The sequence below is a fragment of the Pleurodeles waltl genome, chromosome 7, assembly GCF_031143425.1.
Source record: "Pleurodeles waltl isolate 20211129_DDA chromosome 7, aPleWal1.hap1.20221129, whole genome shotgun sequence".
Lineage (NCBI taxonomy): Eukaryota > Metazoa > Chordata > Amphibia > Caudata > Salamandridae > Pleurodeles > Pleurodeles waltl.
Genome location: NC_090446.1, coordinates 1,499,934,219 through 1,499,956,481, shown reverse-complemented (window position 1 = coordinate 1,499,956,481; position 22,263 = coordinate 1,499,934,219). Strand labels below are relative to the sequence as shown.

At 48.2% G+C, this 22,263-nt stretch overlaps 1 protein-coding gene across 1 annotated transcript in view; it reads right to left on the bottom strand.

Annotated features, from left to right (window-relative positions):
- Positions 1-669: 669 nt before the first annotated feature.
- LOC138246586 (interferon-inducible GTPase 5-like) overlaps positions 670-22,263 on the bottom strand; it is a 36,743-nt gene continuing 15,149 nt past the window's right edge. Inside the window, exon 2 of the mRNA XM_069201277.1 lies at positions 670-3,744. Coding sequence (XP_069057378.1) covers positions 2,446-3,672 — 1,227 coding nt within the window. The 5' untranslated portion in view covers positions 3,673-3,744 and the 3' untranslated portion in view covers positions 670-2,445. The remainder of the gene's footprint in view (positions 3,745-22,263) is intronic.

The window sequence follows — 22,263 nt, the reverse complement described above, 5'->3', positions numbered from 1 at the left end:
CGTGGCAGCTGCACGCTTGACTTTTCTCAGTTCATGGGCAGTTATTTTGCGCCTTGGTTTTTCCACACGCTTCTTGCGACCCTGTTGACTATTTTGAATGAAACGCTTGATTGTTCGATGATCACGCTTCAGAAGCTTTGCAATTTTAAGAGTGCTGCATCCCTCTGCAAGATATCTCACTATTTTTGACTTTTCTGAGCCTGTCAAGTCCTTCTTTTGACCCATTTTGCCAAAGGAAAGGAAGTTGCCTAATAATTATGCACACCTGATATAGGGTGTTGATGTCATTAGACCACACCCCTTCTCATTACAGAGATGCACATCACCTAATATGCTTAATTGGTAGTAGGCTTTCGAGCCTATACAGCTTGGAGTAAGACAACATGCATAAAGAGGATGATGTGGTCAAAATACTCATTTGCCTAATAATTCTGCACTCCCTGTACAGTTTGTTTTCTGTCACAAAACAGTGATAGGGCCTTTTCACTTTTCAGTACGTTAACAGAACAGTAAGCTGAAAAACTTTAAAAAGATGTTTGGATTGATCGAGTCGTTTATAAAATGCCTGAGTAATCTGGAACGCCATGGAAAGCCTCGGCTCACTTGATCACCTCCCTCACCCACAATTAATGAACAGCAGATACAAACAGAGGCACATGCTGGTGCAGCTAGCTCCGAAATTCCCCTGACCGACTTTTATTGAAAGTTACAGAAATCTCTCAGTGATGGGGTGGAAATTATCTCTATTCACCAAATATTGTGTAAATTTTACACAATGTGTCTCCTGAGTTACTTCAAATAAACCCCATACTTCACTGAAAAATCATCAACACTCACTTCTCACAAATACTATAAAAATCACCATGAATCCGACTGCAATACATTATAAAATTCTCCCAGACAATCCCAGGATAGGATGAAGAGTCCCAAGTCACTCTGAAGTTGATTAGCCCTGGCACAACTCTCCCAAGAAAGCATAACAAACACATTTGGTAGATAAACTCAAATCTCCTTGGAATTCATAAAGAAATGCCTCATCTCATTAAAGTGAATTAAAACCTTCCAACATTGCCTTCTTGGACAGATAAATTACAGAAACCTGTTGTTGTCCACCTCTCAGGGTCTTCCTGGAATCGGTTGTCCACATTTAGCTGCCCTGCGACACATACCCAGTTGGCACTGAATGCCGGTGCCCTATACACACACCCATAGTTGCGGACTCTATAAGTTGTGGTTTAGCAGCAAGTGAAGGAAAAATAAATAAACATGGTGTTTAGTTTGTAACAGACTCCTGCAGCCACATTTCCAAAAGACATGAGGAACATGAGCAACTTTCTAAACCTGAAATTTGTCTTTTCTGCAAAGTTTCTGGCTGTGCTGCGTGGTGTTGAGGAGCAGAGTAACCTGCAGATGTTGATGGCTCCCTTGTCAGACAAGGTGCCGCGAGAACATGAAACAGATACCGGCCTACATAGAACTTCTGGAGGGACGATTGGCAGCTGATTGGTCAAGTCCTACTTAGAGTGCCCATCAAGTTCTAATAAAACAACATTCAGAGGTGTGCTGGTAGAAAGCCTTTTCTGCCAGTTGATGCCGCACTGGAACAGCTACAACCCAACCACAACGGTAATAACAAACAAAAAACACCCTTCCCTTCAGCTGTTTTACTCTTTGTTAAAAAAAAAGTATGAAATGCAGTAGTCTAAAAATATGTCAATAGCATGGATAAAGTCAGTCTTTTAGCCAATGATATCAAGTAATACTATAAGAGCTCATCATCTGGACTAATCAGAGTAAGAGATTTCCTCCTCATTGATATACACCACACCCTTTGTGGCATGTTTACGAGAAAGTGGTGCACCACTTTTCTTGCGCCCCCCCCCTTCCACTACTTAACACCACCATGGTAGCGCCGTATTTATGATACAGTGCACCATGATGGTTGTTACCAAAATAGAGTCAACATTTTTTATGATATTGTGGCGCTTTGCTACCCTAGTGTCCAAAATTTTGACGCTAGTGCAGCAAAGTGCAGGGAGGCCCATCGACTATAATGAGTACGTCATTTAAACACCTGCTCTGAGCAGACGTTATAAATGACAGAAAGAATGGCACAGTGAAATCATGTAAATTTCACTGCGCCATTTTTTCAGGCCTTCTAGCGCCGGAACGCCTTCTTGACACCATTATGCCTGACACAGGCATAATGTGGAGCAAGGAGTTCCAAAGTGGCGCAATGCATGCATTGCGCCACTTTGTAATTATGGCATGGTGAAAATGCCTCCTTAACGCCACATTAGCGTAAAAAATGACACCAATGTGGCGCAAGGAGGCCCAAGGGGTTCGAAATATGCCACTTGGTATTTCAGTGACATCTTGGATAGCAGCCAGTACGCATTCTGCCTCATTATGCCCTCGATCTCAGGTGCTTCTCTAGTCTAGGTATTAAGCATCTACACTTGATTCCAGGGCCCTCGTCAGAACCCTTTCAGCATCTTCTGCAATTTCCTTTAAGAAGCTTTTCAGCAGGTAGTATGTAGTGGTAAAGGAAATTCCCCCAGCAGCCACAGAGCCGAAAAAAGGGACGGTACTCATAGCATATTCAATGGTCATTAACCCAGCTCCGGCAGCCTTGGTCATTAACTTCAAGACAATTTCTGTGGTTATCTCCTTCACGACCAGTGGAGACTTGATCACTGCCCTGAGATCATCTTCAGACTTGTCAAATTTTTTAGCAAGTTTACTAAGCGATTCTTCGTCCAGACCAAATTCCTTGAGGTAACCTTTCATCGCTCTCACCAGGATGGTGAGGTCACATGCAACTGAGAGACCAGGTATTGGGATGGTAGCAAAAGCACAGGAAAGTGTGGCCAGCTTCCAGATCTGCTGCCTCAGGGCCTCCTTTTTTTTCTGTAAAACTGCTACTGAAATATTGGGCAGTGAGAGCAAGAAGGCATGCCTTTTGTGGCCAGGCAGTTCCCTTTCCAGAGTGTCCTGCATCTTCTGGAAGTCAAAGCGGGCCAACTCACAGCAAGACAGGAGGAACACCTTTGGGGAGTCTATGCCCCCTTCTTTCAAGCAGTTGGTGCAGTTGTCCCTAATTTCATTTAGGATCCTTTCCTCATTGTACGTAGACTTGCGACGTCTTTTGGACGCAAACAAGTCAGAGTCCACTTTTGAACGCACAAAGTAGAACTTTTTGCCCATTTTTTGGATCTCGAGTGCCAGCTCGATGTGGTTTTCCTTGAAGCGCTCAGAGGCAATGAGAATAAAGAAGTCATAGCGGCTAAAATTGACTCTCTCCAGGTAAGTGTCGGCTTTGAACTTGGGAGTTCCAATGCCCGGCAGGTCCCAGATGGTCACATTGGAATGGTTCTGGTACTGGTAAGGTGTTGGGTCCATGGTGGTTTCTACCACACCGGTCTGGGCTGCTCCATCTACTTCATCTTCCATTCCCCGGATGGCATTGACAAAGGTAGACTTGCCAGACCCTGATTCTCCTGTGATGGCAATGTCCAACTTGGCATTCTCCAGGGATTCCAGAGATTTTTTCAGCGTTGAAGCAGCTTCGGCCAGGTCTCCTTTTTCTAGTGCAGCCCGAACGTCTGCCACTTCTTCATCAGTGATCAAATCATAGGCTTCCTGTCCATTGTTATCCTCAACACCAGCCATGTAAGAAAAGGAAGGTAGTTTCAGATTCTTGAAAATTGAAGTAACTTCAGTTTCCAAAGTTGAGAAGCTTTCCTAGGAAGAAAATGGGATGGTGCAGAGGTCAGAACAATTTGCAATTTGTAGTCCGGGAATCATGTTGTCACACGTGCACAGATTTCTTTACCAAATCACAATCTACAATAAATATATCATCACCTCCTTTTAAGTATCATCTTCGGGACAGTAAGACTCTTCCATTTTTACGTCTCTCGTACAAACAGCTTTAAAGGTTTGGTAAGAGCTATTGCTGTCAACAACCAGGCCTCGAAAAATCTACTCACCCACTCGCTAGGTCAAGTCATTTTATTAGGTTAAGCAATTTTTAGGACCTATTCGCCCGTTCAGGCGAGTTGACAAAGAACAGGTGCTCCGTTCAGTCAGAAAATGAAGGAGCAATAAAAACACTTTTAAATCTTCTTGTCTTGTTACATTTGCTCTGAATTTAGAGACAGAGGTAAAAAGTCAGTGTGTCTTCTTACAAAATCCTAGAACTCTGAAGTCAGAAGGAAAAATAATTATAAGGTGAACCATCTGACCTGCTAAACAAAGTGTGTGAAATGGAAGGCATTAGGGACTTAGTTATTTAAATGCTGTGTGTTAGGAACAACCTAAGTCAACTGTACAGGCATTTCAAAATGTATTTTAGTAGTTGTGAAAGCCCATTTTTTGTACTTCTGTGTAGTGAAAAAAAATATTTTAATGGTATGAAAACAAATCAGAACACTTTACTTGGTGATGTGCAAATGATAATTATATTTTCTGAAACACAATTTTCACAGATTATTGTTTATACACTATATAGTTTAATCAATGAACCTGAAAGTTAGTAGAAAGGTTTTTGGACATTTCTTGTAAACTTACTGTCTGTAAATGACAGTGCGCTACCATATCATGCTTTAGTGATATATTTATTAAAACTGAGTGTTTAAACATAAACTGTGAAACTCCTGCCCTTATGGCAATGCTATTAGTAAACTAAAAGACAAGTTATGAATCATGTGTACCCTATATGTGGGCTAGATTCTTATCATACACAGAGCAAACCTTTAGTCTAATTATTCTAACATTTTTTTTGTGCAGCAGAAATACTGAACTCACATACTTGAACATGCACTCATATGTGAGAATGAAGAAAAAAGCAACTCTGTAAAGTTAAATATTTGCTTAGGATCACACAATTTGAGACCCATTTACGGGTCAAGTACATTACAGTTAGGTCAAATAGATTATTCAAGTTACACAACCTGCAGGTCTAGTAGCATTTTTATAATTTTTCAAGGCACGAACGTGCAGCACACATACACACAACATATAATATACACAAACTCATTCCTAAAGATACAGAACAGCCATTAGATGCTGTGGTTTTGCTCACTTAAGGCACTGATTTTAGGGGCTTTTCATTAGTGTTTGTATCAGCACACAGCATTTTGTGGATGTGGACTACTTTAACAAGTAGTTCACATTCATCTTACCGAGCACTTTTATTACACCATGTTTCAGGTCTCATCACCTCTCACCACCTGCCCTCCTTGCTGTTGTGTTGAGCAGCACCATACCAAGTGTATCTGATCAGATCACTACATTACATGGTTAATGATGTATCACTCACATCACACCACACCCAGGGGTGGCTCCTCCGCAATGACTGAGCATTGCACCCCTGGCCAGGAGCCAGGAGATGAAAAATAAAATGATAGTTACACTATTTTTTTAATTTTCTTCTGCTGGGTCGACCAGCAGTGCAGAGATGGGCAGGTCTGGGCCACGGGAGGCGGGGTGGGGGAGGAGAGAAAGGGCCACCTCAGGCCGGCCAAACACACATGCACACTTAGCTTTCTCCAGCCTGGCTGTGTTGAACAGCTGGGCTAGAGAAACTGCCGAGACCCCAGGGCTGTGTCTGAGTGGCAGTCACTGCCTCTCAGACCAATCCCAATGCTGCTGTCATGCTAGCTTTAGCATTAAAGCAGCGCAAGGATTGCTGGGGAGCCTGTGCTGGTGTCCTAGTGAATGCTGGGACACCAGAAGAGGAGAAAGGCAACAGGAGTTTGCGGAACAACAAAAAAGGTAAGTTATTTTATTTTTTCTTTCTTTATCTTTTTTGTTTACCCCCTTTCCTCATCGTTGCCCCCCCTTGACATTTGCCATGGCCGCCGCTGACCACACCCCCGGAAATTATACTGGCTCCTGATACAACAACATGCTCAATTCAAAGTCCTCAGTCCCCACCTACCTGTACATTTGCATCCCCTTCCAACAACTTACCAGACTCCTCTCTTCCATGGGTCTCCAACTAGTGCACATTCCATTCACACACACAACCAGATCAGGAGGACAGGCATTCTCTTACATCACTGCTAAAGCATGGAACAACCTCCCACTCCACATCAGAGCCTCCTCTCACTTCTTGAATTCTGCAAGAAGCTTAAGACCTGGCTTTTCAATTAACCAACCTACCACAGGCATGGATAGGTCCATATATCTATTCACCACCAGGATACCCTAGCTGGTGATAGTGCGCTGTACGAATGAATACACATAACATGTCTATTTAGCTGAAGGGAAGAAAGGGCACATTTACAAAAAAGTCATGCCGCACAGCGCAGCAAGTCACCTTGCAGTGCTGAGTGACAGGGAAAGAGCAGGAATGTGCCGTTTTTAAATGAATACTATGTATTCCTGTCCTTTCCTCTGTGCTGGCGCACAATGAGCTACCTAGCGCCAATGCAGGCATCCTTGCACCTTGGTGCGAGGGTGTCTGTGCCGTATGTAGGATTGCTTTTGTGAAGGAAGGGGTACCTTCCTGCACAAAAACAATCTTCAGAGGCTTTTTCCTCTTTCGATGTGTGCTTTCTCCTCGTTACGCCTCTCCTGGGGAGACGTATCATTTTGGTGCATTTCCAGGTTTACCTGTTCTTGTAAATCTGGGAATGCATCACAATCCATGGAAATACCTCCCTGGAACAGATTAATGCAATGCAGTGATTTGCGCTGGGTTACTTGAGATTTATGAAACCACACAGGGCCACGCAAGGTGGCCTTACATTGCTTCATAAATCTCTTTTTTTGAGTTGTGTCACTCTTGCACTCTTGATGCAAGAGAAACACACTGGGGCTCGTAAAAATGCCCCAAAATCTTCTCCCAGGCAATTGATATCATGTTGCCAGTGGAACAAAGTTAACAAAGAAGCCTTTAACAATACCCTTATAAAATATAGGGCAATATTTATGGCCTGGTTTGTGTCGCTCTTGCACCATACGACGTTATTCAAAATCAACACAAACCTTAAGTGGCTTCATAAATCTCAAGTAATGTAACGCATTGCAAAACACTGAGGCCCACATTATGACACTGGCGGTAAATCCCACTTACCGCAATGCTGACTGCCACCATCCTACCGCCGCGGATATCCGTTCACCATATTATGACCCACACACACACACCAACCCGTCAGTATTCAGCCACATACACAAATCCGCTAGCCCAAAGGACAGTGATAAACTGTTGGTATCAAACCCACACCGTTACGCCAACAGAACTACACCCATCACATTATGACCCACGAATCACCATGTCAGACATTCAGCAGCAGTATACCATTGGGGGTACATACCGATGTGCTCAAAATGGACACACACAAACAAAACACCACCACATTGGACAATTCAGACAACACACACCTGACACCCATATACACACCCACACCACTATAAAATACACACACACAGAACCCACAACCCTTTACCATTTCAAACCATTGCCAGTAGAGAGACATCAAGACCACTGACACAACTAGAGCCACACACTATTCACACCAAATCACCACTCACACACCCCATATCACAAACCCCAACACATTACCAAAAACACCCTCACCTACACACCTCACACAACACCCATGGCACCACAAAGACATCCCCGTTTCACAGAGGAGGAGCTAAGGGTCATGGTAGAGGAAATTATCAGGGTAGAGCCACAGTTATTTGGAGCACAGGTGCAGCAGTTATAAATAGCTAGCAAGATGGAGTATGGCGGAGAATCGTGGACAGGGTCAATGCCGTGGGACAGCACCCAAGAACTAGGGATGACATCAGGAAGAGGTGGAACGAACTACGGGGAAGGTATGTTCCATTGCAGCAAGACACCTGCTCGCTGTACAGAGGACTGGCGGTGGACCCCCACCTCCTCCCCCACAACTAGCATCATGGGAGGAGCAAATATTTGCACAATATAGAGAACTAATCATCCCACCATACACCAACGTACACAAATAAAAGCTGCAAGGGCAAATACAACCAAAGAAGGCAAGCCACGGATGCACAATATGTCAGACACAGAAACCATAACACATAATTTACATCCCCGCAGGTACCCCAGCCAATATCAGCGTAGAGGAGAGCCAGCAATAACCAGTCCCCCAACTGAAGAAGCCCACAGTGATGACAGCAACTCTGGTCTTCAGGATCTGGATGACCTACCTGGCCCATCAGGGACCTATGGGCAGCTGGTTACCCAGGCCCAGTCACACACCACCACAGAGCCTCCCCCATCAGGAAACACCACCACAGCACACACCCAGTGTACCTACACCTCTGTCCCCAGGACACGTCAATCAGCAGTGTATCCACCTCTACAGGGACCCCAGCCCACACCTCATACCCAAGATAATCAGGGACCTGGGGTCAGTGGCTGTGGGCACACGGTTCAGGGGACAGAAGCACAGGCCAACAGAGAAACTGGAAGGACTGCTGTGCGCCAGGGGGAGGACAGGCCCAGGGAACCAACTCTCCAGGAGGCACTTGCAGAGATCCTGGGAGCCTATCAACATTTCCAGGACACGATGATCCAGATCTTGAACAATGTGCAGGAGAACAGGTGGCTGCAGGAGGGACAGTACCAGGGGATCAGGGAGGACTTGCAGGCCATCAACAACACCTTGATCTCCATAGCAGGGGTGCTGGAAGACATAGCCAATATAATAAGGGAGGCAGTCTCACAACAGCGGGCCCCTGCCACTAGCCAGACAACTGAACAGCCTTCCACCTCCGCTACCGCTAGTGGACAGGGGGCCCCGCCAAAGGACTCACAGGCCACCAGCACCCCTCCCCCTGCAGAAGGTGAACCACCCCGCAAACGTTCCCTGCGATCCAGATGAAGCCAGAAACACTTGCCAAGGCCCCCACCAGGAAATGAGACTCTCCTGATTGTCCCCCTTGTGTCCCACTCTGTCACCCTGTCCACCTTGAACTGCTATTGCTTCCCTTCCTATGTCCCCTTGGACAATGCACCTGTGCTACAAACAGACTGGAACAATACCCTGGACTTTCCTCCATCATCACCCCATCCCATTGCACTTGCCCCTCTATATTTTAACACTTCAATAAACACCCTTGGGAAAAAAAGAAGTTTGGAGTATGTCATGTATATCAATTATGTATTAATTGAAACATGTACAAACATTGCAATTCAACTGTACAGAAAATTAGCAAAGATTAATAACCTGTAGCTGGCTGCAGTGATCACACCAGGAGTATATGTGAGGTCACCAACATCTGCAAAATGAATTGCCAGAGGGAACAGTAAGTGGGCATAGCAGTGGGAAATATCAGCATGCCAGTGCCACAGAAATTCAAACAAATGTCATTGAAATGTGAAGTAACACTGTCCTATCTGTGTATCACTGGAAGTATTGTCTGATCACAGATGTTCTGTTGTCCTCATCCTCTGCCTCCTCATCCTCACTGTCCACAGGGTCCACTGCTGCCACACAGGCATCTCGAGCCTTCTCCTCCTGCAGGAATGGGACATGTCGTCTGAGGGCCAGGTTATGCAACATGCAGAATGCCACCACTATCTGGCAGACCTTCTTGGGTGAGATGTCAGATGGAGGCACCGGAACCTGGCCTTCAGGAGGCCAAAGGTGCTTTCAATTATCCTTCTGGTTCACCCATGGGCCTCATTATAACGTTATTCTGCCCTTGTTCTGGCATTCCTCACAGGGGTCAGCAGCCATGATAGTTTGGGATAACCAGAGTCACCTGAGGGACAACATTCAGCCACACACTATCCCATATGGCCCACACCATACCCATACACCAACATCTACTGGGTGGGAACCAGGGCTCATCTATTAGCCACACCCTGTGCCTCTGTAGTTGGCCCATCACATTTGGGATGCTGCTATTCCTCAGGACAAAGGCATCATGCACCGACCCAGGATACTTAGCATTGACGTGGGAGATGTACTGGTCCGCAAGGCACACCATCTGTACATTCATAGAGTGGAAACTTCTGATTTCTGAACACCTGTTCATTCTGGCGGCGGGGACAAATCTAATATGTGTTCCATCAATCACCTCAATTATGTTCAGGATATATCCCAATGCATAGAACTCGGCCTTCGCTGTGGCCAAATCTTCAACCTGGGGGAAAACAATGTAGCTGCACATGTGTTTAATCAGGGCAGACACTCTTTTCAGCACGTTTGAGAACATTGGCTGTGACATTCCTGCTGCCAAGCCCACTGTCACTTGGAAGGAACCAGTTGCCAGGAAATGGAGCACTGATAGCACTTACACAAGAATGGGGATCCCAGTGAGGTGACTGATAGCAGATATCAGGTCAGGTTCCAATTGGGTACACAGCTCTGTGATCATGGCCCTGTCAAGTCTATAGGTGAGGATGTGGGCCTGTCCTCCAGTGTTGCCAAGCTCACCAGGAGTCTGTACACGGGGGTATGTCTCCATCTCCTATTCATCCGCAGTGGAAGGAATCTAAGGGACAAAAGAGTGAGGAGCCAGTCACAAACTGAACAATGGAGCTATAACAGAACTTTGTATCCTGTTAACTTGTAATGGGTCAGTGTGATTTGTCCAGTATGTCCTAATATCACCAGTGATGCAGCAATTTTCCAGGGCCTGCCCCCCCCTCCCCTGAAATGGCATCTGCCTGTCCTGTGTGGAGGGACAGGTGGAAGTGAGGTAATTCCACTGATGTTGTGCACCGTTGCGGGAGGCGGTCGGGAACAGTCGTGCAACTCCTCATTGGTTATAATTGGGCGCAATGGGTTACAGTGGCCAATGGTGATCTACACCGGTGGTGACGGTATGCACCACCGTGGACATGACTGCCATTTTCTATCTGATACCTCACTGGCTACCTGACCTCCCACAGGAGAGGACCTACACTGCATGTGCTGCTGTGACCTGTGTCTGGAACCTACCATGGCCCGTGTGACCGGGGAGGGCTCCAGCCTTCACATCGGTGGAGTTGGAGAGACTGGTGGGTGGGGTCCTTCCCCATGGGCCTCCAGATCAACAGGTGAGTACACTGTGGGCACGATGCATGTGGCATGAATGCATGGAGTGGTGTGTGTGAAGGCCTCGTGTAAGGTGGGTGGATGTCTTCTGGACAGCGTACAGGTTGTGTGCTGGGCCATGTGTGTGTAAATGGTGATGGAAATAGGTATGGGGGGCCATATTTTTAACAGGCAGGACTGTTTGTCTAAATCTTTTTTCCTGTGTGTATTGCCTCTGCAGGTCAGCGCCCATCAAAAGAAGGGTATATGGTGTGCCATCGCCAAGGAGGTGCAGACCCTGGGGGTCTATGGCAGGCAGAGCACCCACAGTCGCAAACGGTGGGAGGACCTGAGACGCTGGGATCGGAAGACAGCGGAGGCCCAGCTGGGGATGGCCTCCCAACGAGGAAGGGGTGCTAGTCAAACTCGGACCCCCCTGATGGCCTGCATACCGGCGGTGGCCTATCCAGAGCTGGATGGGTGCTTGAGGGCATCACAGAAGCCACAAGGGGGTGAGTACAGTGCCCATCATTACAAACTACGCATGGTAGGGTGGTATCTGGGTGGGGAATGAGTGTCAGTGGGTGCTCCTAGGCCAGGACTGACATTGCGGTGTAGGTCCCCTGGTGGCTAGGGTTCAGAAGGGAAAATCTGTTACCTAGCTCATAGGCATCCACTACTGGTCAGGGCTGCGTCGGTCCCAAGTGTGCTGCATTTGGCGGTGTGTGCCCCTTCCCATGCCTTGGCCGCTAACTATTTCTCTGGTAGTGCAATGACATATTGCAGAGGACTGTTCCCTGCGTGTAAGGGTGCTGTGTACGCCAACAGTGGTGTTGGTGCATCCATTGACCAAGTGTATCCTTTGTCTCTTCACCCCCTGTTTTTGATTTGTCATCCTGTCCTTATGTGCATTAGCATCATCTGGTGGAGGAGCAGAGGCACCGGCAACGAAGAGAGCTGCATCCCACAGGACCCAGTAGGCAGAGTCCACCACTGCTGAGGGCACCAGTGAGACAGAGGGCGAAGGGAGCACCACGGCAGAGACTGGAGGTGACAGTTCTGACACAGATACCTCCTCCGATTGAAGATCCCGGGTGGTGGTGGACACTTCTGTGACGACCCCAGCTACAGGTACATCCGCCACCCCCATACCAGCACCGCCCTCCCAGCAGCCCCTCAGCGAGTTGCCTGTGCCCGCTCACCCAGGAGGGTGGGCATCTCCTTCGCCCCAGGCACATCAGGCCCTGCCCCAGTTAGCCCTGCTGCCCTGAGTGAGGAGGCTATTGACCTCCTGAGATCCATCTTTGTAGGGCAGTCAACCATTGTGAATGCCATCCAGGGGCTGACAGACCAAATGCAACAATCTAATGCATTCCTGGAGGGCATTCACACTGGATTGGCGGCCCAACAGAGATCGATTCAGGCTTTGGCCTCCTCTCTGATGGCAGCCATTGTCCCTGCTTCTACCCTCCCCCCTCCAACTTCCACTGCCCAGTCCCATTCTCCTCAACCCCAACCCATCCCAAGCACACAGGCAGACGAGCATGCACACAAGACAACACCCAAGAGTGTCATAGGCAAACACAAGCATCACACTTCATCCCACAGGCACTCACACAAACACCTTCCAGTTGCAGACACACCAACATCCATTATTTCCACTGTCTTCCCCTCCTCCTCCTCCACCACCTCCCACACAGTTCCGTCCACACTCACACCTGCATGCACTACATCATCATCCACTACCAGCATCACCACACCAAGCAGAACACACACCTCACTGGCAGACACCTCCACAACAGCCATGCACACGTCCCCTGTGTCCTCTCCCACTGTGTCTATCCCCCACCTCCTAAGGTACACAAACGCAAGCACTCAGACAGCCATCCACCTCACAACAGCATATAGCCCATGCACCTGCACCCAAAAGCAGCAGACGCCTCCAACAACTACTCCCTTGTCCTCCACTCCCATTCCTTCTCCCTCTTCCCACCCCAATGTCCCAAAAAACTGTTCCTATCCACCATTGACCTCTTCCCTACCCCTACCCCCGTCTTGCACGTACAGGCAGGAAGAACCCAGCCAAGCACCTCAGCCACACAGACCACGGGCCCAGTCGTCACCACACCCACTCGTGGTGGAAAGGGATCCAGACCACATGCTCTGAAGGAGAAGGAGCCTGCACCAGCCAGCCTCAAGGGAAAAGAGCCTGCACCAGCAGGCAGGAAGACCAAGGAGCCTGCACCAAGCAGGCAAGAAGGGAAAGGAGCCTGCCCCAGCAGCCGGGAAGACCATGAAGCCTTCACCAGCAGGCAGGAAGACCAAGGTGCCTGGGCCAGGAACTGTGACGGAGCCCCCACCACCAACCATGGTTGTGCAGCCATCCGAGGTTGCAGGGGATGGGCAAAAGCCTCCCCCCGCCAGCAGCACCACCACCACTGTGCAGCTGTCTGAGGTGGCAGGGAATGGGCAGGAGCCTCCCCCCAACAGCAGCACCACCACTGTGCAGCCGTCACCGCCGGCAGACGGTATGTAATCCTGCCTCCATGGACTGCTGTGCGGCCTGCCTCCTCCATAGCCAGTGGGTATGACACCCACCTGAGAGACTGTGGCCCATCACTCCCCAGGATCAAGCACAGGGCATGTTGCCCCCTCCAGAACCAGTGGGTATGACACCTACCTGAGAGACTGTGGCCCAACACTCCCCAGGATCAAGCACAGGGCATGTTGCCCCCTCCAGAACCAGTGGGTAGGACACCCACCTGAGAGACTGTGACCCAGCACTCCCCAGGATCAAGCACAGGGCATGTTGCTCCCTTCAGAACCAGTGGGTATGATACCCACCTGAGGGACTGTGTCCTTGCACTCCCCAGGATCAAGCACAGGGCATGTTGCCCCCTCCAGAACAAGTGTTCTTGTTATATCTCCCAGCTGAGGGCCCCCCGTCCCCCTGAAGTGCCTGCCTATTTACCAACTGATGCCCCTGCAGTGTTCTCTCCATGTTGAAGCGGTGACATGTGTGGCCTTGGACTTTGGGCTGTGGTCATGTGGCCTACGAACACTGTGGACTGGGCTGTGTCCCTTTTTCTGTACATATGTATATATCTATTATCTTGCCTAACTTATTTTTCATACTGTGTTGATCTCATTACATTCACTTTTGCAAAATCGTTTTGTCCTTGCATTATTCAGCCGAGTGACTGGGTAAAATAATTTTTATAATGCATCTGATTGTGTGTATGGTGTGTGTGTGTGTGTGTGTGTGTGTGGGGTGTGGGGTGTGTGTTGTGTGTGTGTGTGTCACTCCCTTTTTCCTCCCCCCTCCCTTGTGTGCTAGGCGGCTGTACTCACCGTCGTCGCCTTCACTGGCATTGGTGTTCGTGGTGGAGCAGAACGTAGAAGATCATCGGGAAGACATGCAGTTCATGTTCCATGGTGGCGTGGTTCTTCCCTGTGTCTCAAATGGTGAGTCCTTTCCCTTCTGAGCTCTGTTTCCCCAGGCTTTTGATGTCGTTGATACCGCCCCGGAAAAGGTGGCGGTTTGGCATGTCATAATATGGTGGGCGGAACATTGACCCTGGCGGTTGGTGTGGTACATTGGCTGTCTTATGGAGATCTTTCCACCATGGTCAAAATTTGGCGGTAGTTACCGCCAGCCTGTTGGCGGTATAACCGTCACTTTATCGCCGACCGCCAGGGTCGTAATGAGGGCCTTAGTCACATTCCTCAGCGCAAGGGAGACATTTCCATGAGTGTTGTGTAGATGTTCCCATGCAACATCCATGGTTTTAATGCATTCCCAGATTTACAAGAACTTGTAAATCTTGGAATGTTCCAAAAAGACACGCCTCCCCAGGAGAGGCGTAACAAGGAGAAATATATTTTTTCCTCCTCGTTTTTCCTCTTTCTATGTGTGCTGCAAAAGACTCTCAGGATTGTTTCTGTGCAGGAAGATGTTCCTTCCTGCACAAAAACAATCATGCAAGACAGGCACCCTTGCACTATGGCACTAGACTGCCAAAAGGGCACCTGCGTAGGGGGAAAGGAGAGGAATGTGCCATATTGGATAAATACAACACATTCCTGCAATTAACCTGTGATGCAGGGCAGCGCATTAAGGCGACTTGCTGTGCTGCTCTGAGCCACAAAGCCAATAAATATGGCAACTAGTTATAACCTTTAAACTAAGTAAAAGTTCTAAATACAGCACTATGTACCTTCCCTGTCCTCTATACGACTAAACAAAATAAGCCTACTTCATGTCACACTCAAGAGATAAAACAGCTAAACCTGAGGTGTTCTGTGGTTTGACGTAATAAAGCACTTGTGGATTATTGCAGCCCGGAATAAGCGTTGTTCCACTATGGATGCTGTTGTTTAAAATATATATATTACCTAGTGGTAGGAACATGTTTCCATAGAAAAAGCGTTTTTGACTTGCCTATATCTTTGGCACCATTTGATGAATCTTCAGAAAATTTTCCCAAAAAAAAGGGTTGCAGTGAATCTTGTTGCGCAGTGATATTAGCAAATTTGTGGCACAAAAATGTAAAAAAACAAGTGCAGGATCCCTTGCTTGTTCTCTCATAGGCCCCTGGGTGGGCCAGGTCACGGGGGCATTAAAAATTGAGTGTGGAGGGGCCTCTCAGTGCCCCCCATAGCTCTGGGGACCACCACCTCCCGGAAGCGTTCATTTTTTTATATGTGGGGGGCCTGTGGCCCTCCGCTGCCCTGGGAACCGCCACTTCCCCAGGGCTTTCCTTTTAAAATATGTGTGGGTGGGGCCCATGGCCCCCGCTGCCCTAGGGACCACCACTTCCCTGGGGCTTTCATTTTAAATATGCAGGGTTGGCAGTCCCCCCTGCTGCCCTGGGAACCACTACCTCACCGGGGCTTTCCTTTATGAATATGCAGTGGCCTGTGGCCCCTCCCCAACCCTGGGGACCACGACCTCCCTAGGGCTTTCTTTTTAAAATATGCGGGGGCGCAGCCCCTCTGCTGCCCTGGGGACCACCACCTCCCAGGGCTTTCCTTTATGAATATGCGGGGGAAGGGCCCTTTTAAAATATGCGGGTGGGGCACAAGCACCACCCCCCTCACTGCCCCGGGAACCACCACTTCCCGGGGCTGTCCTTTTAGAATATGCGAGGGGCCCACTACCCCCGCTGCCCGGGAGACTACCACCCCCTGGGGCAAATATTAAAAAAAAGAAAGGGGGTCCCCTTGGGACCCTAAAACCCCAGGGATCACTACCCCCGGGGCTATTCTCGTTGGAGGGGGCCATGCGTGCAGGGGACAGAGATGAAATGTTTCAGGAAGCAAGGAGCTGCTGTCAAAGCGGCTTCCTGCTTGCTGAAGCAATGGCACTGCGAGGGAAGCCTTGAGGCTTCCCCTGCAGTGCCACATTGCCCATATAGGGCATTTTATTTATTTTATTATTATATATTTTTTTAATACATTAATTAAAAAAAATATATAGGGACCGCTGGGAGCCATTGAGGGCTCTCTCGTGGTCCCAAATAGCCCATAAAGGGCTAACAATTATATAAATAAAAACCCTGTAGCTCAGTGTGAAGGTCATTTAAAAATATATTTTGTAATTATTATGTATTTTTTTAAATACATTTTTTATTTTAAATTGGAAACAAATTACTCATTCTTAGTATAGCAGACATCAAAGACTAAAAAACTCTCCCTCTAACATTCTTTCGCTCTCTCTTTCAATAAATTCTCCCACTTACACACCCACTCAGGCACTTACGCACCCACTCACAGGCCCACTCAGACATTCATGCACCCACTCACAGACCCCCTCAAATGTTCATGCACTCACTAACAACCCCAGTCAGGCCCTCAAGCACCAACTCAGACCCACTCAGTTACGCACCCACTCAAAAACCCACTCAGACCATCACACACCCACTGACAAGATGATTCACCCCTCACAGACCCACTCAGACACGCATGCACACACTCACAGACTCACTCATACACGCACCCATTCACAAACCCCCTCAGAAGTTCATGCACTCACTAACAGCCCCAGTCAGGCCCTCAGGCACCCACTCAGACCCACTCAGTTACGCACCCACTCAAAAACCCACTCAGTCCATCACACACCCACTCATAGACACACTGACACCATGATGCACCCACTCACAGACCTGCACACATACTGACACACCCACTAAAACACTTATGTATGCACTCACACCCAGACACTCTGATAGCCACTCTTAACCCCGATACAGCCTCTCACACCTATTCTCACACCAAGAGAGGCCACAGACAACTTCTACAGTGCATGCACAAAGGGCCATGCACAGCATCGGGTTGGGTGGTTAGGGGGGTTGGCCGCAGGGACTAGCTACAGGCCAGCCCTTGCTGGCAGCCCCTACTGCAAACAGGCCTGGCCATGTGCGGTGGTAGTTGCATTCACGTATACCAATGAAAATTACTATAAGTTAAAAAAAACATAGAAAAACACTGAAAAATCAAAGGTTAAAACATTCTATGCCATCTTTCATGTTCTCACTGCAACATTTGCAATAAAATTATTGATGCGACAACTGTGCATGGCGAGGGTACGAGTTATAGTTACTTTAGGGCGCGTGTTTTAGTTACTTCAAAGAACTCCAACTATAACTGCTGAATTTCTATGGTTTTGTTCGAGTAAATTCAGAACCAAACTATAACATCCCTGTAACCTTTATTTTTTTCAGTAAAAATATTCACTGAAAAAATATGAAAGATGGCATAGAATGTGTCATCAATGAAATAACATGTGGAGTAATAAGCTGTTCATGGCAAAGGCGCAAATTATAGTTACCTTAGGGTGTGAGTTTTAGTTACTTGAAAGAACTCTAACTATAACTGCTGAAATTCTACGGTTCTCTACGAGTAAATTCAGAACCTAACTATAACGTCTCTGTAACCTTCTGTTTTTTCAGTGAATTTCTAGTTTTTTTTTTTAACGTATAGTCATTTGCATTGCTATACGTGATTCCAACCACCGCCGAACTATCAAACAGCTCTCACTTGATGTAATTGGAGGTTTCCTCTGTTTCCCTGCCCGTGAAAATGCAGGCAGGGAAACAGAGGATAATGTTCTCACAGAGGGAGCTGCTGTAGCAACTCCCTCTCTATGACAGCAATGCTGGCTTCCACAGGAATTGGGGAGCCTGCTGGGACCGTGGGAGCCTTCAGGCTTCCCCAGCGGTCCCCAACATTGTGACATGGCCGAGCACTGGGGCCCAAGATCGGCCCTTTGGAGTGGGGGCCATGAAACCCCCCCTCCCCAAAAGAAAATTAAGTATTTAGGCCTGGCCCCGGTGGATGGGGTCCTCAGGGTCAAGATCAGCCTGAGGAGGGGAGTCCGCACGGCCACTCCCTCAAAAAAAAATAAAAAAAAAATAATGTAAGCCAGTCCCTGGGGGCTGGAACCAGCCCCCCTCCCCAAAAATAAATTTTAATATTTAGGCCTGGCTCCAGGGGACAGTCGCGGAGAGGATCAGGGCCACAATTTCTCCATGGTCGAAGAGTGTTCTGATGTCGTCTGTGGCTGCGATCAGCATTGTCTCAGTGCTGTGATTTGAATGGAATCCTGATTGTGAAGCGTCTGGTAGGTGTTTTTTTTTTCAGGAATTCAGTGCGCTGCTGGTTGACGGCTTTCTCGAGTACTTTGGGTCGGTAGAGGAGAAGGGAGATCGGACGATAGATTTTGGTATCACTGGGGTCGACGGATGTTTTCTTTAGAAGAGGTCTGACATAAGTGTTTTTCCATCTGTGAGGGAAGATTTATGTGGAGATGGAGGTGTTGATGATGCTGGTGAGTTGCATGCTGATTGGGTTTGATGCGAGTTTGAAGAGGTGGTGGGGCAGGGGTCGATGGGCGCCACAGAGTGGATGGAAGACATGATGGCAGAGGTGGCCAGATTGGTGAGCGGATACCAGGTGGTAATGGTTTGGCTGATGTTCGCTGGTCGGTGAAGGGGTAAGGAGAGAAAAATGCAGTATATTTGTAATTGCTTGAATGTTTTGATGCTGAGCATTCATTTATAGGAACGAATTTGGGTTCAAATGCACAGCAGACCTGTCAGCATTATGTATGTTGCCCCCCCACAAGCAAGTGCTTAATTTGAGCTTGTGGTTGCCAGTGGGGCAACACCGGCACTCATTTTTGGGGACCGCCACTTATTTTTCCTTTTCAGACATGGACTACGTGCAAGAAAGAGAAAAACACACTGTAAAGAAATGGCTCCCTGTTGCAGTTAACCCCACTTGTTGCCTGATACTGATGCTGACTTGACTGAGAAGTGTGCTGGGACCCTGCTAACCAGGCCCCAGCACCAGTGTTCTTCCACCTAAAATGTACCATTGTCTCCACAATTGGCACAACCCTGGCACCCAGGTAAGTCCCTTGTAACTGGTACCCCTGGTACCAAGGGCCCTGATGCCAGGGAAGGTCTCTAAGGGCTGCAGCATGTCTTATGCCACCCTAGGGACCCCTCACTCAGCACAGACACACTGCTTGCCAGCTTGTGTGTGCTGGTGGGGAGAAAATGACTAAGTCGACATGGCACTCCTCTCAGGGTGCCATGCCAACCTCACACTGCCTGCGGCATAGGTAAGTCACTCCTCTAGCAGGCCTTACAGCCCTAAGGCAGGGTGCACTATACCACAGGTGAGGGCATATGTGCATGAGCACTATGCCCCTACAGTGTCTAAGCAAAACCTTAGACATTGTAAGTGCAGGGTAGCCATAAGAGTATATGGGTTGGGAGTCTGTCAAAAACGAACTCCACAGCTCCATAATGGCTACACTGAATACTGGGAAGTTTGGTACCAAACGTCTCAGAATAATAAACCCACACTGATGCCAGTGTTGGATTTATTAAAAAATGCACACAGAGGGCACCTTAGAGATGCCCCCTGTATTTTACCCAATTGTTCAGTGCAGGACTGACTGGTCTGTGCCAGCCTTCTGCTGAGAGACGAGTATCTGACCTCATGCGGTGAGAGCCTTTGTGCTCTCGGAGGACAGAAACAAAGCCTGCTCTGGGTGGAGGTGCTTCACACCTCCCCCCTGCAGGAACTGTAACACCTAGCAGTGAGCTTCAAAGGCTCAAGCTTTGTGTTACAATGCCCCAGGGCACTCCAGCTAGTGGAGATGCCCGCCCCCTGGACCCAGCCCCCACTTTTGGCGGCAAGTCCAGGAGAGATAATGAGAAAAACAAGGAGGAGTCACTGGCCAGTCAGGACAGCCCCTAAGGTGTCCTGAGCTGAGGTGACTCTGACTTTTAGAAATCCTCCATCTTGCAGATGGAGGATTCCCCCAATAGGATTAGGGATGTGCCCCCCTCCCTTTGGGAGGAGGAACAAAGAGGGTGTACCCACCCTCAGGGCTAGTAGCCATTGGCTACTAACCCCCCAGACCTAAACACGCCCTTAAATTTAGTATTTAAGGGCTCCCCTGAACCTAAGAATTTAGATTCCTGCAACTTACCTGAAGAAGACTGCTGAGCTGAAAAACCCCTGCAGAGGAAGAACAGAAGACACCAACTGCTTTGGCCCCAGTCCTACCGGCCTGTCTCCTGCCTTCCAAAAGAAACCTGCTCCAGCGACGCTTTCCAAGGCACCAGCGACCTCTGAATCCTCTGAGGACTGCCCTGCTTCAAGAAAGACTAGAAACTCCCGAGGACAGCGGCCCTGCTCCAAAAGAACTGCAACTTTGTTTCAAGTAGCAGATTTAAAGACCCCTGCAACTCCCCGCAAGAAGCGTGAGACTTGCAACACTGCACCCGGCAACCCCGACTCGACTGGTGGAGAAACAACGCTTCAGGGAGGACCCTCCGGCGACTCTACGACTGAGTAACCAAAGTTGTCCCCCCCTGAGCCCCCACAGCGACGCCTGCAGAGGGAATCCCCAGGCTCCCCCTGACCGCGACTGTCTGAACTCCATTTCCCGACGGCTGGAAAAGACCCTGCACCCGCAGCCCCCAGCATCTGAAGGATCGGAACTTCTGTGCAGGAGTGACCCTCAGGAGGCCCTCTCCCTTGCCCAGGTGGTGGCTACCCCGAGGAGCCCCCCCCTTGCCTGCCTGCATCGCTGAAGAGACCTCTTGGTCACCCATTGAAAACTAAAGGAAACCCGACGCTTGTTTGCACACTGCACCCGGCCGCCCCGCGCTGCTGAGGGTGTACTTTTTGTGTGGACTTGTGTCCCCCACGGTGCCCTACAAAACCCCCCTGGTCTGCCCTCCGAAGACGCGGGTACTTACCTGCTGGCAGACTGGAACCGGGGCACCCCCTTACCTCCATTGAAGCCTATGTGTTTTGGGCATCTCTTTGACCTTTGCACCTGACCGGCCCTGAGCTGCTGGTGTGATAACTTTGGGGTTGCTCTGAACCCCCAACGGTGGGCTACCTTGGACCAAAAACTGAAACCTGTAAGTGACTTACTTACCTGTGAAATCTAACAAAACTTTACCTCCCCCAGGAACTGTGAAAATTGCACTGTGTCCACTTTTAAAACAGCTATTTGTGTTTTATGTAAAAAGTATACATGCTAAAGTAATGATTCAAAGTTCCTAGAGTACTCATCTGCAATACCTTTCGAATGAGATATTACATGTAAAATTTGAACCTGTGGTTCTTAAAATAAACTAAGAAAAGATATTTTTCTATAACAAAACCTATCGGCTGGATTTGTCTCTGAGTGTGTGTTCCTCATTTATTGCCTGTGTGTATGTACAACAAATGCTTAACACTACTCCTTTGATAAGCCTACTGCTCGACCACACTACCACAAAATAGAGCATTAGTATTATCTCTTTTTGCCACTATCTTACCTCTAAGGGGAACCCTTGGACTCTGTGCATGCTATTCCTTACTTTGAAATAGCACATACAGAGCCAACTTCCTACATTGGTGGATCAGCGGTGGGGTACAAGACTTTGCATTTGCTGGACTACTCAGCCAATACCTGATCACACGACAAATTCCAAAAATTGTCATTAGAAATTGATTTTTGCAATTTGAAATGTTTCTAAATTCTTTAAAGTCCTGCTAGGGCCTTGTGTTAGTCCCTGTTAGCATTTCTTTTAGAGTTTAAAAGTTTTGTAAAAGTTTGAATTAGATTCTAGAACCAGTTTTAGATTCTTAAAAAGTATTCCAACTTTTAGAAGCATAATGTCTAGCACAGATGTGAATGTGGTGGAACTCGACACCACACCTTACCTCCATCTCCAGATGA